Genomic DNA, 16,728 nt, shown 5'->3' with positions numbered 1-16,728 from the left:
GGGGCTCTTAGACCAGCTAAAGACGCCGAGCATCTGTGGGTGTTGCAGCACACCAGCCCAGCCTTGCCTAGCTCTCTGAAAGAAAGCCTGCAACAGAAGGGAGAGAAGTGGCCCCAAGTGCAGCTGAAAGCACTCCTGGGGAGTCAGCCAAGACCCTCCACCCAAGCAGGGCCGGATCCTTGCACTTGGCCATGATAAGGAGAGGCTTTCAGGTGGCAGCAAGACTTGGCCACCACAGGGGCCTTCTTGGGGCCCCCCGTATCCTGCCCAGACTCAACCCTGCCTCAGCATTTGGATCCTCCACAGACTCCATGGTGAGTTCCCAGCTCAGCCAGATGGGCAGTGTTTTCCCAGGAGCCTAGGGCTTAAGGAGCACCCCAAATCTCCTCTTCCCAGCCCATAGCCAGGGCAGGTAGGCAGTGTTCGGAGGAGCTATTTGATTTGGCAAAGAGAAGGTGCTCTGGGATACCAAGTCGCCCCCATTCAAAACTAAAACCACCAGGATACCTGCATCTGGCTCTGAATCTTGTGTGGCCACCAACAAATGACTTTCCTCCTGTGGGACTCAGACTATTGCAGCAAAGCTGGGGTGTCCCCAGACAGAGGACCCCATCTGTGGCATTGGCAAGCAGCTCACATGCTGTCTACAGTTGTGACTGGTGTGTGAGCAGGTGACGCTACAGAGGACTTCCTTACGTCACACAGACGGGCACATAGTCTGTCCCCCAGCCATGGCACCACACCTCTGTGGGGGCCCAAATGTGTTTCAAAGGAGCCGCCCTGCCCAGGCAGGCCCACAGCAGTGGGCAGAGCTGGAGTAGCCCCTGAGGTGGGGGTTGCTAGAATGGTCCTCAACAACTGTGACCCTGCCCTGCAGAGGAGACAGCGTCTAGTGCGACCACCAGCTCCCACAGTCACATGCTTGGCAACCTTGGCCATATTCCCTCAGTTTCCCCATCTGTACAGTGAGGCTAATATGAGCAGTTGTCAACTTTAAAGAACTGCTCACATGTTTTAAGCAGAATAAGGGTAAGGCACCGCATCGAGCAGCATGCCCATCATCTCTGGCCCCACTCCCTGCCCGCCCTTCCCTTGCTCTTTAGCATCCCTGTGCCCTGTCACCCATAGGGGTCCGCAGCCCCCCTGCAAGGAATATGGGCCCTTTCCCTTGGATCGATATTCTGGCAGAAGGGATTGAGAAGCCCCAGCACCCAGGAACAGCTGTTTAGAGGTCCCGAGCCCAGGCAGCAGCCCCCCTCCAGGATGCTGTCTAGTCATTCTGATTTTTCCTGCCCAGTTCTCAAGATTCTTGCCAGAGAAGACAGACTTGAAGGATTATGCTCTTCCCAATGCCAGCTGGTGTTCGGACATGCTGAGCCTGTACCAAGAATTTCTGGAGAAGACCAAGTCTAGCGGCTGGATCAAGCTGCCCTCCTTCAAGTCCAACAGAGACCACATCCAGGGACTCAAGCTCCCATCTGGACTGGCAGTTTCCTCAGGTAAGGACAGGACCGTGAGCACACACACCCCAGCCGCCCTTCCCTGTGTTCTAAGACTGAGAAGCAACTTCACAGACCGCCTTCCAGTTCTCAGCCAAGTTCTTCCTGCTGTCCAACTCCACCCCTGATGCTGCAGCCCCAGGCAATAGGCGGCGGGTGTCCTCTCAGGTCTCCAGCTCCCCTCCTCCCATCTGAAGCAGCACACCCTGGTGGGCCCACCTTTGCTCCCAGCCAAGCATGTCCCCACTGGAGGACAGCCAGCCTAGCTCCTGCCCTGACTTCTCACTGACTGCCCCTCCCTAACTATCAAGCCTCATCCCAAGCCTTCCACCCCAACCCCATGAAAGCCCTTGGACCCCACACCCCTTCCACTGGAGGCCCTGCACATCATCCCTGCTGTGCGGGGTCTGGAGCAGCACCCCTGAAACACCTAATGATCCTAATGATAGAGCTTCCACCTTCTTGTGTGTGTGTGTGTGCACTCGTGTGTGCACGCACGTGTATCTTCCTGTCTCTCTCGTTCATATATGTGGTCTTCCTGCCTAGTGATGAAGGAGTGGTACAGGGGACAGACTACCCTTGGGTTTATGGCACAAACAAAGCAGGAATACCAACATAATTTTTTTTCAACGAATTTAGTACTTCCAAAAAAGGATGTAGTAGTGGTAGCTGTCTTGGAAAAAAAAAATCAGAACTTCGATGGACTTTTCTGCTCTTATTTTACTGTTTAGTATTATTCTTTTGAATTATATGTGAGTTACATGAGTAATTACATTTTCAATTTTCAATGCTTATGGTCTCTTAAAGTCTTGCCCTGGCCCTGATCCTATCTCCATTCTCAGCCAGGGCACTTCCTGTATGTTTCTCCCCTAGACAGAAAGGCTGTGTGAGGACAGCAACTGTGCCTCTGCTCCCAGAGGGAAGGCTCCCTGGGGGCGGACCTGGTGTCTTCTGGTTTTCTTTCCTTAATCTTGTACCAGAGGCAAGACTCAACCAAATGGTGCTGCATCCTGACCATACCCTCCCTTCTCCAGCTGCAACACTGCCTATCTCTCCCCAGACAAAGGTGACGGTCGCATCTTCACCAGGTGCATGCAAGTGGAAGGACAAGGCTTTGAGTATGTCATCTTTTTCCAGCCATCCCAGAAGAAGTCGGTCTGTCTTTTCCAACCAGGTCCCTACCTGGAGGGGCCCCCAGGGTAAGGTCACTGGTAGGACTTTGGCTGCCTCCTGGGCTTGGCTCAGCAGGGCAGGTTCAGCACCCACCAGGCTGGCCCTGGAATCTCTATCTTTCTCTAAGGGGTGAGGATGGGAGTGTGGGGCACTGGGCTTCAGCCTCATAATACCAGGCCTGGAAGGACACACAGGGTTATCTGGCCTAATCCCCAGTGTGCAGATATGGGCTTCTCATCAAAGTCTCAAAATTTTCTAGACAAAAGACCTGAGAGACCACTTTGAGAAGAATGTGGTACACTTGGAAGAGGGCAAGATCTGGAATCTAGACTCTGACTTGGTGTCCTGCCTGGCTGCTGCTGGCTGTGGGACTCTGAGCAAGCAATTTGACCCCTGGTCTTTAGTCTTCTTACCTGACACCTGGGGCAATAATATCTACCTCCCAGGGTAAACAGAGATATGATATTATGGGCCTATGTGTGCGTGCTCATGAACCGTAAAGCACAGTACAGCTATCAGACACTTCTATCCAAAACCCATGTTCTATCCATGGGGAAATGGAGGTGCACACAGCTAAAGTAACTTGCCCAAGGCAGCACCAGCAATCAAAGTCAGATCCAGGACTCTAATCTGGGAGGTGAGATTCCAAGTCCACTGTTCTCTCCACTCTACTCTGCTGCCTCCAGACTTGGAACAGACCTCGGGAGGAATGCACACTGGGCATAAATGTGTCCACAAGGGAAATCAGGCTGACCCTGGGTCGCCAAGTTCATGGTTGTCCCCCTTCTCCTCCATCCCGATCCCTGCTCCAGATGGTCACTGAAGGCTGGAGGTGGTGCTGGAGCTCCTACAAGGGAGAGACAAGAGAGGGCAGGAGTGGCTTTAGGGTCCTGAAGCCTGAGAGGGGCTTAACTGGGGTTAAATAGAATCCAGAGTGCTAAATAGATGTCAGGGCCTCCAGAGGCTGTGGATGCCAACTGTAGCCCTCAGTCACCTTGGCCATCCCAAAGGAGTCCTCCACAGGGACACTGCTCCACACACTAGGATGTGCAGATACTAGTGAATTGCTCAGAGCCCTGCCCAGGCCATGGACTCCCTCCCTTCTGAAGCATGGCTGACTTTTATTTAGGGGCTGATGGAGGTGAGGCCAAAGAGGCAGAGGAGGACCATCCAACACTAAGGCCAGTGGATTGAGGGGTTGGGGGTCTAGAGAAGAGATTAGTATCCACCAGGCCCCTAGACCATGGGGAGTGGGAAGGAGGAGTTACTCGTTGGCCAAGAGCTACTCTGCAGATCCACATACTGGCCAATGGGTCTCCAGGCTGGCCAGTAAGGACAAGGAGGAGAGAGTTGGTCTCGAGTTCTTTGACACCAACTCTTTTCACTCTCTTTCAAGTAATTTGGGAGGCAGAGAGGGAAGTGCCTAAGAAGTGTGTAAATTATGTTTGCAAACATTTGTTTATTTAATCTGCTGAGATCGGAATTGTGAAATTCATGGTGGAAAAACTAAGGCTCAGGAAGGTTTAGCAATTTGCTCAAGATCAAACAGGTAGTGAGCTGTGGGACAAGGAGTCCAACTGGGTGGGTAGAGACCAAAGAAGCAGGGAGGGAAGGGTCTGGAAAAGCCACTGGTCACAGGAGCAGGAGGGTAACCCATGACAGTACAGTGTGGACAGCTGATCTGGCTCCGTGGAGAACGGGCTGTGCTTTTGAAAATCAGGAACTCAAATCTGTTTGGTGTTATTTGAATTTTAAAATGGGTGCCTATTTTCCCCAAATTAGCCAACCATGAAGTAGCTGACATAAAGCTTGCATAAGCAAGAATGAACATGTTATGCTTTTTTTTTTTTTTTATTTTTGAGACAGTCTTGATCTGTTGCCCAGGCTGGAGTGCAGTGGCGCAATCTCAGCTCACTGCAACCTCCACCCACTGGGTTCAAGCAATTCTCATGCCTCAGCCTCTCGAGTAGCTGAGTTACAGGCACTTGCCACCACACCCGTCTAATTTTTATATTTTTTAGTAGAGACAGAGTTTCACCATATTGGCCAAGCTGGTCTCGAACTCCTGACATCAAGTGATCTGCCCACCTCAGCCTCCCAAAGTGCTGGGATTACAGGCGTGAGCCACTGCGACTGGCCATTCTATGCATTCTAAATAAAGCAAATGTCTGCAGCATTTGAGCATTTCAGCTCAATTTCAGCATTGAGCCTGCTGAAGCAGGCGCTCTGCTTTCTGTGGCAACGCTGCTCAGAAGTTTGTCATGCCAGCCCTTGATAGGTCATAAGTTATGTTTCACATTTACTTATCTTGAGATGTGGGCCTCGCACTGGCTGTAGTGACTTAAGGTAAGGTGAGAAACAGCCCAGGGTTGTGCCTCAAAGACTGAATCAAAAAGTTCAGGGACTTTTTCATTTCCTGTATATGCCCATCCTTCCAAATTATGGCAATTATTGCCAGCAATTAGGTAATGAACCAGAAAAATGTTTTCTATTAACTTTATCAGAAAAAAACAATTTTCCCTGATGAAATAAAATGTTGTATCAGTGGCTACAAACGCATGCTGAAGCAAAACAGAAAAGCTCAGCTGATTTTGACGGGTTTGATCAGATGGGATGCAGGCTGAGGTGGGCAGATCACTTGATGTCAGGAGTTTGAGACCAGCTTGGCCAATATGGTGAAACTCTGTCTCTACTAAAAAATATAAAAATTAGACGGGTGTGGTGGCAAGTGCCTGTAACCCAGCTACTCGAGAGGCTGAAACATGAGAATTGCTTGAACCCAGTGGGTGGAGGTTGCAGTGAGCTGAGATTGCGCCACTGCACTCCAGCCTGGGCAACAGATCAAGACTGTCTTGTTTCCTTCTTTCCTATTTGGCTGCCCTGAGGCTGAAGGTCTGTGTTTGGAAGGGTCTAGGGAAAGGGAGAGGTAGGATCACCACAGGAGGGAGGGAAGGCCCACTGAGGGGGTCTGCCCAGCAGCCCCAGCCCAGGCCTTGCTCCTCACCTTACCCCCGCCCCCAGGTTTGCTCACGGCGGGTCCCTGGCAGCCATGATGGATGAGACCTTTTCTAAAACTGCCTTCCTGGCTAGAGAGGGGCTGTTCACACTAAGCCTCAACATCAGGTTCAAAAAGTAAGTATGGGCCCTTGGGGCATTGGCCAAAGTCACAGACCTTTTCATCCCTGGAAGTGGCCATCCTCAGCAGCTGGGGTGTAAGGAGCCCTGCCTGCCACTCTCCTTCTCCAGCCCACTCCCAAGCAATTCCTCTAGTCCCTGGCCAGGACACAGCCTCTGCTATCCAACTTTGGGAGCTGACAAAAAGGCCCTGAGCCCAGGGCCACTTATGAGTCCTCTAGGCAGGGAGGGATGAAGACAGGGAAGAGGACACAGAGGGTGAAGGGATGGGGGACCGGGTTCACATGAGAGATGGGCTAAGCTGCCTCCTCTCCCAGCTTGATCCCCGTGGGCTCTCTGGTCGTAATGGACGTAGAAGTGGACAAGATTGAGGACCAGAAGCTTTACATGTCCTGCATCGCCCACAGCAGAGACCAGCAGACAGTTTATGCCAAGTCCTCAGGTACAGGGGCCCCCAGCCCAGCCGCAGGCCCCATCCTGCCACCACCAACCCCCAGAACAAACAGGAGGAAGAAAAGATGCCAAGGATTCATCCCAAGCTGCGGTCCAGCTTCTTTAGGGGTGGGATAGGGCACCTACTGGGGACACAGATGAAGTGAGGGAGAGCAGAACTAGGATTTTTTTTTCTATGTATGAGTTATCCAACCTGTAACGAAAGGACAGGACCCAGGTAATGGGTAATTTGCAGCCAAATGCTCAGAGTGTCCATCAAGCTCCTGCCATCTCAGTGCAGCTCTTGCAGCTCAGCTCACCCTTCTCTTGCAGGTGTTTTCCTTCAGATGCAGTTGGAAGAAGAGTCTCCCCAGTAACAGTCACCGTGCCTGCAGGAGAGCCTCCCACTGCCTCCCCTGCCTGCCTGGGACCCACCAAAGAGCAGGGAGGGGTCCTCAAGCAGTAATTGGTGAGGCGAGGGAAAGGACTCTTTTCTCTGAGTAAATAAAGTCTCACAGTTCCATCCTTGGTCCAGGGCCTTTCTGTGGTTGGAAATCAAAATCCTTCCAGGGCATCCCACATACCCACCTTCCCATTCAGCACCGACTGAAAAGATTTACTGAGTACCCGCCAGGTGTCAGGCACTGTGTGAGGCACCAGGCACCCGGCACCCAGAAGTGAAAGACAGGGCCCCGGTCTTAAGATGCACAATGCGGGAACCAGGTGCCAGGTCAGAGTGCCCTATCACACTCCTCCCACACCCACCCTGGCTTCTATCATAAGTGCAGTGTCATCTCAGCAGGAGGAAGGGCTAATTTTACTCTACAAAAGCAATCAGAAAACATCTTCTGGAAGAAGCTCTTCCTGAACTGTCTCAAAAGTTAAGTGGTGTTCATTAGGCAGGCAGGGGAGAGGAGGATATCCCAGGCAGAGGGGAAGTAAGACAAAGGTGCAGAGGTGTGAAAGTGTACAGGGACTTTGGAGAAGAGCAAGGTGTTGAGGAGGACAGGCATTTAGGGAAAGAGAAGGTGGGCAGGAGCAAACCACAGGAAGGCTTCATAATTCCTGCTGCAGAGCTGGAACTTCGTCTTGCAGGCAACAGGGAGCCTCTAAAGGGCTTGGGCTGGGGAGTGACAGCTTTGTTATTTAGAAAGATGACTCAGTGGCAGTAAGGCATCAGCAAGACTGAAGGCAGGAGCACTAGTTAGGAGATCCCTACAGGCTTTACACTAGAGACAGTAAGGGCCTGCAGGGGTCAGAGCTGGGAAGCTGAGAGAGATGAGAAAATGTTACAAATACAGGAAGTGCAGGACTTTGCCACTAGTTATACAATGCGGATCTGTGAAGACGAGCTGTCTAGGATGACTCCAAGTTTCTGGCTTATGAGTTTCCAGGTGGTTATCACTGGAAATACAGAAAAAGGTGGGGGTAAACAATGAGCTCAGTTTTACATGCATCGAGCTTGAAGTGCCCATGGAACTTGTACCATGTGGCAAGTGCCAGCAGGAACATGGATATTGTGATACGGAGCTTGGAGAGATAAGCTACTGACTCAAATTGTGAGCCAATATAAAATGTGACATGAGGCCGGACGCAGTGGCTCATGCCTGTAATCCCAGCACTTTGGGAGGCCGATGCGGGCAGATCACCTGAGTGATTCCAGAGTCAAGAGGCTGGTCGGGAGTTCGAGACCAGCCTGACCAACATGGAGAAACCCTATCTCTACTAAAAACACAAAAAATTAGCCGGATGTGGTGGCACATGCCTGTAATCCCAGCTACTCAGGAGGCTGAGGCAGGAGAATCACTTGAACCCGGGAGGCGGAGGTTGCGGTGAGCCGAGATCACACCATTGCACTCCAGCCTGGGCAACAAGAGCAAAACTCCGTCCCAAAAGAAAAAAAAATGTGACATGAAACCCCTGGGAATGCCTTATGCAGAGTGGAAGTCAGGAGGAGGCAAGGGGAAAGACAGAGGTGAGGAGGGAGGGGGAAAGGGGAGGGAGGGAAGGAGAAGGAAAGAGGTCAAAAATAGAACCAGAACCTTACGTCACACTAAGGCTTAAAGTTGGGATAGAAAACCAAGGATCGACTAAAGAGGCTGAGAACAGGACAGGAGTAACCATCCTTAAGAGGAAGAGGTCAGCAGTATCAAATGCTGAGGAGAAGGCAAGGAAGATGAGAATTAAAAAGAAGCTTTTGAGTCAGGAGTGGTGGCTCAGGCCTGTAATCCCAACACTTTGGGAGGCCAAGGTGGGAGGATTGCTTGAGGCCAGGAGTTTGAGACCAGCCTGGGCAACAAAGTGAGACACTCATCTCTACAAAAACAAAAAAGGTAAGAAACTAAAATAAATAAGTGCATAATAAAATTAAAAAGAGACCTTTGGATTTGGTCATGAAGAAAATGTGGTTTTCTTTGCCAGAGCAATCTTAGGAGGTGGGAGAAAAAATCCAGATTACAGTGGATGAAAATATGAACAGGGAATGAGGAAATGAATGTAGATGCTTCTTTCTAGGAATGCTGTTGTTATTCAAGGAAAGATATTTGATTGTATTTTAATTGCTAGTGGAAAGAGGCTGAAACTTTTAGGAGAAAGAGGGACAAAGATGTCATCCAACAGAACAGCTCTCTTAGAGCTGTCTTGGGAGCCATGGGAGAGTGTCAGCATGACTCTGAGACCGAAAGGAAGGAGGTAGAGTACAGAGCAGGACAGGAAGTTGAGGGGATTCAACCCAGGGTGCTTCAACTTTCTCAGTGAAATGGAAGGCAAGGCCATCAGTGGGGAAAGAGGTCTGGAGGAAGGGGGATGGTTTGGAAAAGCCACTGTAGGGATCAGGAAAACAGGTACCAGGTACATGTGTGACCAAGACATCCTGAGTGCCCAGCTGCTGGTAGAAAACAGGTATCTGGAGTGGCACCAATCTTAGGAGAAAGGAAGATGGGAGCCAGCTGGCAAAACCCAGGGGCAATGGTGGATGAGTCAGGTGAGAACAGTGGAAGGGGAGGAAAGACAGCAATATGGCTGGAACACATTTCTAAGGAGAAATGATTTGCTGTGAGGGAGAAGAACAATGGAGGAGGCAATGGCTATCCAGAAGAAGTCTGTAGCTCCTCTGAGCCTGGGGAGGAGAAGGGTGGGACCAGCTTCCACAGGGACAGCTGTAAGAGGTGTCCTGTCTTAAGACAACCAGAATTCCACTGAGGCTAGTAGGTGGAGGGGATGTTCAGCAAGAGGTCAAGATTAGGGAAGGTTTACCAAAGAATTAGAGCTTCCCGAGCCGTATCATAAAGGACTTGGGTATGGTAAAAACAAATGTTGAAACAGATAAGCCTTCAAATCTCTGTAGCTTAACCCATATCTTCAAATAGAATGTATTTCTCACTCACATAAAGTTCAGCCCGTGGTGTCTAGCAGTCATTCAGGAACCTGACTGACAAAAGCTTTGTGATCTCCAACACATGACTCCAAAATCACCCCTGGTGTAGGCATCCAGTTGCCAGATGAGAGAATCCACAGGAAGATGTTCTGGGCCAGGCCTCCAAGTGGTTCCATTGGCCAGAATTCAGTCACAAAGCCCCACCAAACTGCAAAGAAAGGTGGTTAGAAAATATGGTCTAACCCCAGCCTGACCAATATGGTGAAACTCCATCTCTACTAAAAATTTTTAGAATACAAAAATTAACAGGGCATGGTGGTACTCGCCTGTAATCCCAGCTACTCGTGAGGCTGAGGCAGGAGAATCGCTTGAACCCAGGAAGCGGAGGTTGCAGTGAGCCGAGATGGCGCCACTGCACTCCAGCCTGGGTGACAGAGCAAGACTCCGTCTCAAAAAAAAAAAAAAAAGAAAAAAGAAAATATGGTCTAACTACATGATTTTTGTCTGTTTTTTTTTTATAATCTACAAACTTTATTCAGATTTTGCCAGTTGCCCACTAATACCCTTTCTGTGGTTCAGCATCCAATTCAGAATCATATGTCGCATTTAGTTGTCATGTTTCTTTAATCCCCTTTAATTTGAAACAGTTCCTCTTTCTTTGTCTTTCATGACTTTGACATGTTTGTTTTTTTTTTAATTTCCTTTTTTAGAGACAGGGTCTTGCTCTGTTGCCCAGGGTGGAGTGCAATGACGTGATCATAGACCACTGCAGCCTCAAATTTCTGGGCTCAAGGGAGCCTCCTGCTTCAGCCACCCAAGTAAATGGGACTACAGGCGCATGCCAGCAAGCTCAGATAAATTTTATTTAATTTTTTATATAGATGGGGTCTCCCTATGTTGCCCAGGCTGGCCTCAAACTGCTGGCCTCAAGTGATTTGCCTACCTTGGCCTCCCAAAGTGTTAAGATTACAGGCATGAGCCACTGTTTGGAATCCAGTCCACTGATATGTTTCTCAGAGTACGAGTTAGTTGTTTTGTAGTGTGTTCCAAGGTTTGGATTTCTCCAATGTTTCCTCATCATTAGATTCAAGTTATGCATTTTTGTCAGCAATATTTCAGAAGCAATGTTGTGGCCTTCTCAGTGCTTCACGACACGAGAAACATGATGCTGATTTGTCCCATTAATGCCAATGTTCCCTTTGATCAGTTGGTTACTATGGTGTCTGCCATATTTCTCCACTGAAAATTACCATTTTTACTTTTTTAATAAGTATCTTATTGAGAGGCACTTTGAGATTGTATAAATATCCTGTTTCTCGTCATACTTTTGCCCATTAATTAATTAATAAGCTTTTATTGATCATTCTTGCCTAAAGCAATTGTTACTGTGATAGTGGCCAGTGGTAATTTTCTAATGCCATCATCCCTTCAACATGTTTTCATTCAAACTATGTTAAAGAAGAAAGTAAAATAGGGGGCCAGGCACGGTGGCTTATGCCTGTAATCCCAGCACTTTGGGAGGCTGAGGTGGGTGGATCACTTGAGGTCAGGAGTTCGAGACCAGCCTGGCCAACATAGTGAAAACTCCATCTCTACCAAAAAATACAAAAATTAGCTGGGTGTGGTGGCACACGCCTGTAATCCCAGTGACTCAGGAGGCTAAGGTGGGAGAATCGCTTGAACCTGAGAGATGAAGGTTGCAGTGAGCCGAGATCACACCACTGCACTCCAGTCTGGGTGACAGAGCAAGACTCTGTCTCAAAAAAAAAAAAAAAAAAAAGAAAAGAAAAGAAAAGAAAAAGAAAGTAAAATGGGTTTGGTGAGTAGCTAGCAGCCGCTGCCGCGGTTTAAGAGGAGCGCCAGTAGAAGTTGGCAGAGTCCATGTACAAACTCTTACTCTGGCAAGGGAAATATGCAGCTTCAGGCATATGCTAGGGCTCCAGGATCTGGGGCTGGAGCTGGGGATTCAGGGAATCAGAGAGAATGAAACCCTTTGTGACATGGAACCAGGTCAGACAGTTGTGCACAAATTCAGCAGCAGCAGCGAGGTAGGTGGGTCAGGCTCCCTCTCTAGTACCTAGACCACATGCTTCCTAAGCCATCAGTCTCACGACGGGCAAAGGATAGGTGGACATGGATTTGAATGGCCTCAATTTAGTGCCTTCCAAAAGCTAGAGACGTACCGGAGGCCATAGCCAAAAAGCTTATGACAATCAACTATTTCCTCTCCCATATACTCCCATAAAAACCTTTTCTCCTTCTGTGCTTTCACAGTGCCCATGATATCTACACTCTAGACCCAGAGTCTAAATCACTGTATACTAAAAAAACTGGTTGCTCTTCATTCAGGGTCAAGGAGAGTCTAATCTTCATTCAAACACTCCCAGAAGGAAGGAAATACATTCCATCCTTCCTATGCAGTCAGGAAAAGGAAGAGGTTGGTCCAAGTGCAGTAGTGTTTACCACTAACTGATCACAACCAGTTGCAGATTTCTTCGTTCCATCTCCACTCCCACTGCTTCACTTGACTAGCCTAAAGAGAAAAAAGAAAAGGAAGAAAAATAAAACAGTTGTGTTCCCTGGGTCCTACCTACTTCTGGACTTCTTCTTATGGAAGTCAAGTGTCCATATTGTTAAGTCAGACTGAGTTGGGTTTTCTGTTTTCTCACACTTTTAGTGGATGTCAGCCTAAATGATGCCCACATGTTATCTTGTTTAATCCTCATACCAACTCAGAGAGTTTTATTCTTTCTGTTTTCCAGATGGAAAAGGTAAGCCCCAAAGAGATTAAGTTACATGCTAGAGGTCACACAGCTAGTCAGTTGCAGAATCCAGATTCCCAGACCATCTGACTGATGCCAAAGCCATGAATACTACAGCACTCCAAGAAGACGGACCCTCCCGCAGAAACAACACCAGGGCTGAGCTGAGTCAGAAGCCACAGGAATGGAAGGTCTGGAAGCCGCCAGGGATCGCCACAAAAGAAACACTTGCTTTGTTAAAATCTTCAAGTATCATATGACACAATAATCATGGCATTTAGGTTTGTTTCATCTTGTTTCCTGCATTTCACAATTTGTCTTATTGTTGTTTGCATGTTTATTGTCTGTCTCTCCCCTTAGACAGCTCTCTATTCTATGTATCCCCCTAGCACAGTGCCTGGTACATTTTAGGCACTTCAATGAATGGATGAACAAAATGATTCAAGTATAATTTTGCTTACTACTTCACTCATCAAATACATCCTGATTGAGTACCTGCTTTGCACCAAGCACTGTTTTTAAGATTCTTAGTCTAGTAAGAGAGGTAGACATTAAACAAATAACCACATAAATAGAGGGGGAAAAACTGTAATCAATGCCATAAAGTATGAGGTACTATGAAAGTGTACAGCAGGTGCCCCTAATTTAGATGGGAGGGTGTCAATGAGGGCCTCCAGAGCTGAAGCATGAAGGGGAAGAGTGGTCCTAGGCGAGGAACTAGCCTTGCTTCCTTTCAGAGATTGAAGGATGGTAGGTGTGTCTAGAGTGCAACTGATGGTCTCATCTTGTTTGTGGTGGCCTGTGCTTCCTAAGATCTGTCAGGGATGGAGGGCATAGGCCAGCTGGATCCTGACTGTTGGATCCAGCTTTATCTTCAGTGTTTCTAAGTCCAGAAATCCTGAGTCTGGCCACTTTTCCTTTAGCCAGAATAATTCAGAAAACTATTAGCCAGAATAATGCAGAGAACTGATCACTGCAAGTCACTCTGCCTTGGAGCTGTTGGAATGGCTCCAGAACAGGGCACTGGGGGCCAAGGCAGGATTTCAACCAGGAGGGTTTTACAGAAGACGGACTTCACCTGTGAGGGCTGGGGTTGGAACCGAGCACCAAAGAAGTGGCCACTGTCCACTGATGGCCGTCTGCCTCTTCTCCGTAGCCCTCCCCCACCCCTAAGCAGCCCAGCTTCAGCAAAGGAGGCCTGGGCACAGGAATGGATTGTTGCTAGAAACCTGGCTTCAGCTGGAGGAAGTCAGAAGACCGGGCTGATGGCCGCGCAGACAGAGCTGTGTTTATCCAGGAAAAGAGGTAGGACTTTGGCAGCGGAGGCCCCTGCCAGCTCCTCCCAGAAGGACTGCGCTGGGGGAGCAAGCTGCAGAGAAAGCTGCTCCCCTCTGGCTCTGAAAGTGTCAGGGCCTGAGGCCAGAACCCAGAGGCGACCCACAGGTGAGGCCAGCAGTCCGGGCGCGCGACGGAGAGGGTCGCGAGCTCGGATCCCAGGGCAGAAGGTCGGAATACGGTGCTCTTGGTGGCTCCGCGCAGGGATGAGGCGAGCGCGTGGTGGCGGAGCCTTCCGGAGACCGCTCTAAGGGTGGCGGAGAATCAATGCTGCCTTTGTGCTCGGTGGTTTCCGAGGGAGAAAAGGAGTGGAGAGTGGGAGGGGCAACCCAACGGCCCGGCCCCGCCCTGCAGACGCGGGATGCGGTAGGGCTGGGAGGCGCGGGAGCTGGACGGTCAGGGCTACGGGGGGTGGGATTCTGTGCCCCCGGGAGGTGCGTCTCCTTGGACCAGCCCAGGGTGTCCTGAGGTCAGCAGCCAGGTGTGTCCCCTGGCTGCCAGGAGCAGAAGTGAGTCCTCTTCTGGCTTGGAGCGACTCGAGGAGGGGAGGGAGGAGCCAGAGGAGGCAGGTGGGGCTAGGACTGAGGGATGGCTCAGGGCCAGAGAAGCTTGCGCCGGGGCAGCCTGGCAAAGGGACGAAGTCCCGAGGGGCGCCAGACTGAATCCCAGAGGAAAACCCAAGTCTTCGAAATGGGCGGGGGAGAAGGGCGTGAGCCCGCCTAGGGCGCGGTGTCGCAGGGGGTTTGGGATCTGGGTCCTTTTGGTATAATGCGGTTATTATCCTATTTGTCCTAATAGTACCCTAGGGTTCTAGTGGGTACTATATGGGCCCTCTAACTCTAAGGTGAATGGGGTATCTTTAGTACCAGCGGGAGAATCTGTGTACTTGGTGACGGAGGCCCGTATCTGAAAATGTGACTGACTGGCCCTTCGCTCCCTCCATTTCTACCCAGCCCCCCAGACTTCGCCGCCCTTTCTTTTTCTGCTCAAATAGGGGCCCGCGCTCCCAGTGGGTCCGGAGAGAGGGGCGCGGTGGCTGACCGCCCGGTGTACGCCAGCATCACTCACCTCTGACTCCTCTTCTCTCCTCGCCCAGCCCCGCTCCGCCGAGCACTCCCATCTGAGACGAGATTTGGACCCTCTCCACCCTGCGGAATTCGGAATTCCATTACCCCACCCACCGCATGTGGCTCTTGGAAAAAGCTGGCTATAAGGTGGGGGCCGCGGAGCCTGCGGCCCGTTGGGCGCCTTCCGGCCTGTTCTCCAAGCGTCGCGTCCCGGGCCCGCCCACGAGCGCCTGCCCCAACGTCCTCACCCCGGATCGCATCCCGCAGTTCTTCATCCCGCCTCGGCTCCCGGACCCGGGCGGCGCAGAGCCCGTGGCCCGGCGGGACGTGGCGGGGCGCGGCCTCCCCGCGACCTGCTCGCTGCCTCACCTGGCGGGCCGCGAAGGCTGGGCCTTCCTGCCGGAGAGCCCGCACACGCGCCGGCGGGAATCCCTGTTCCACGGGCCGCCACCCGCCCCGGCCGGGGGACTCCCCGCGGCGCAGTCCCGGCTGCACGTCTCCGCCCCGGACCTGCGCCTCTGCCGGGCTCCCGACAGCGACACGGCCTCGTCGCCGGACTCGTCGCCCTTCGGCTCCCCGCGGCCGGGCCTGGGCCGGCGCCGGGTGGCCAGGCCTCACTCTCTGTCCCCAGAAAAGGCGAGCTCGGCCGATACCAGCCCGCAGCCGCCGCGCCGCGCCGGGCCGCCCACGCCGCCGCTCTTCCACCTGGACTTCCTGTGCTGCCAGCTGCGGCCCACGCGCGAGAGCGTCCTGCGCCTGGGGCCCCGCGGCGGGCAGCTGCGGCTCTCCACCGAATATCAGGCCGGGCCCGGGCGGCTGCGGCTGCGCCTAGTGAGCGCCGAGGGCCTGCCCCGGCCGCGGTCCCGCCCCGGGAGCGGCGGCGGCGGCTGCTGTGTGGTGCTGAGGCTGCGGCCCCGCGTCCGGCCGCGGGAGCAGCAGAGCCGCGTGGTCAAGTGCAGCGCCAACCCCATCTTCAACGAGGATTTCTTTTTCGACGGGCTCGGCCCGCCGGACCTGGCCGCCCGCAGCCTGAGGGCCAAGGTGCTAGACAGGGGCGCGGGACTTCGCAGGGATGTGCTGCTGGGGGAGTGCGAGACGCCCCTCATTGCGCTGCTGCCCCCGCTGGGTGGGGGACTAGGTCCCGGGTCATCCCTGGCGCCCACCCATCTCAGCCTGTAGACTGATCCCCTGGCTCCCTCAGGACGTCTCCACTGTGTCTGCAGTCCACATTCTTTCCACCCTGCCCGGCTTGTATTTATTTTTGCTAATAAAATGTCCACTTGTCCTTAGCCAGATTTTTCCCCTTACTGGCACCTTACACGCTCGGGCGTAGAGCCTACCCATCTTCCCTCTATCCCGGCCATACGCGGGGGGGAAGATGCTCATTCAGACGGTCTGAGTAGAGCAGACCTTAAGCAGTGGTTCTCAAGCTTGAAGGAGCATCAGAATAACCAGACATCAGAAATCCTGGAAGAGCTTGTTAAATATGCGGGGTCCTGGGCTCCATCCCCATGAGATGCTCCTTCAGTAGATCTGGGCCAAGTAGGTCCTAAGGTCCCCGTCCAACAAGGCCCCCGAACAATCAGGGAGCCCTGCAATCACTGAGTCACTCTGACAGAAACCAACACAAGCCACCTTCCACTTGGGGGTCCCTTGAGGCTGCACAGAGGAAATTAACACTCCCTTCCTGTGCCCCTCTAAAACCCACATCTGTCCTGAAGACAGTTGAAATTTCTGGGTCTTGGGAGTGAGTCAGGGGATGTCAGATGAACACACAGTGCCCTTTAGTCTTCCTTCTTCCCTCTTGCCTCTTCCACACCTGTGCCTCCCTTGAGGGGTGGGGCAAGTCTGGGGCCAAGAACCAGAGAGGTGCTTGGGTACCAAATGAATGAAATATAATGTCCCAGGGATTGAAAGGGGGGAGGTGGGGTACTACCAAAGTGTGAGAA

The 16,728-nt window shown here is 51.7% G+C and overlaps 2 protein-coding genes and 1 long non-coding RNA gene across 7 annotated transcripts; 2 read left to right on the top strand and 1 right to left on the bottom strand.

The window, feature by feature from the left end:
- The first annotated feature begins 4 nt into the window (after nt 1-4).
- THEM5 (thioesterase superfamily member 5) lies at nt 5-6,767 on the top strand. Its single transcript, XM_063624755.1, has 6 exons — nt 5-314; nt 1,298-1,499; nt 2,560-2,698; nt 5,694-5,804; nt 6,125-6,249; nt 6,573-6,767. The coding sequence occupies exons 1-6, from the start codon at nt 192-194 to the stop codon at nt 6,614-6,616; spliced, it is 744 nt and encodes a 247-aa protein (XP_063480825.1). The 5' UTR covers nt 5-191; the 3' UTR covers nt 6,617-6,767.
- A 5,349-nt stretch (nt 6,768-12,116) lies between these two features.
- On the bottom strand, nt 12,117-15,269 carry LOC134733890 (uncharacterized). The gene is made up of 3 exons (XR_010117409.1): nt 15,149-15,269; nt 14,781-14,860; nt 12,117-12,148 (listed from the first exon to the last, which is right to left on the bottom strand). It is a non-coding gene; the product is annotated as an uncharacterized lncRNA (long non-coding RNA).
- Nucleotides 12,180-16,068, top strand: C2CD4D (C2 calcium dependent domain containing 4D). Of its 5 annotated transcripts, XM_063624754.1 has the most exons (3): nt 12,180-12,658; nt 13,534-13,682; nt 14,809-15,735. In XM_063624754.1, exons 1-3 carry the CDS (start codon nt 12,648-12,650, stop codon nt 15,609-15,611), a joined length of 963 nt encoding a protein of 320 aa, XP_063480824.1. In that variant the 5' UTR covers nt 12,180-12,647; the 3' UTR covers nt 15,612-15,735. The 5 variants fall into 5 exon arrangements, with proteins under 5 accessions (XP_063480824.1, XP_063480820.1, XP_063480822.1 ...); XM_063624750.1 differs by lacking the exon at nt 12,180-12,658 and having other exon boundaries at nt 13,201-13,682; XM_063624752.1 differs by lacking the exons at nt 12,180-12,658; nt 13,534-13,682 and adding an exon at nt 13,689-13,820 and having other exon boundaries at nt 14,809-16,068.
- Nucleotides 16,069-16,728: the final 660 nt, after the last annotated feature.

Source organism: Symphalangus syndactylus, chromosome 12 (genome assembly GCF_028878055.3).
Source record: "Symphalangus syndactylus isolate Jambi chromosome 12, NHGRI_mSymSyn1-v2.1_pri, whole genome shotgun sequence".
NCBI classification, from domain to species: domain Eukaryota; kingdom Metazoa; phylum Chordata; class Mammalia; order Primates; family Hylobatidae; genus Symphalangus; species Symphalangus syndactylus.
The sequence above is the reverse complement of the archived record's forward strand: the minus strand, read 5'-3'. Positions and strand labels throughout refer to the sequence as shown.

Excerpts from the sequence above, each read along its gene's own strand:
- THEM5 (XM_063624755.1), top strand. The coding sequence starts at position 192 with ATGATAAGGAGAGGCTTTCAGGTGGCAGCAAGACTTGGCCACCACAGG. Across the intron at positions 315-1,297 it reads GATCCTCCACAGACTCCATG|TTCTCAAGATTCTTGCCAGA; the intron begins GTGAGTTCCCAG and ends TTTCCTGCCCAG. Across the intron at positions 5,805-6,124 it reads CTCAACATCAGGTTCAAAAA|CTTGATCCCCGTGGGCTCTC; the intron begins GTAAGTATGGGC and ends CTCCTCTCCCAG.
- C2CD4D (XM_063624750.1), top strand. The coding sequence starts at position 13,334 with ATGCAGAGAACTGATCACTGCAAGTCACTCTGCCTTGGAGCTGTTGGA. Across the intron at positions 13,683-14,808 it reads GTGTTTATCCAGGAAAAGAG|CCCCGCTCCGCCGAGCACTC; the intron begins GTAGGACTTTGG and ends CTCCTCGCCCAG.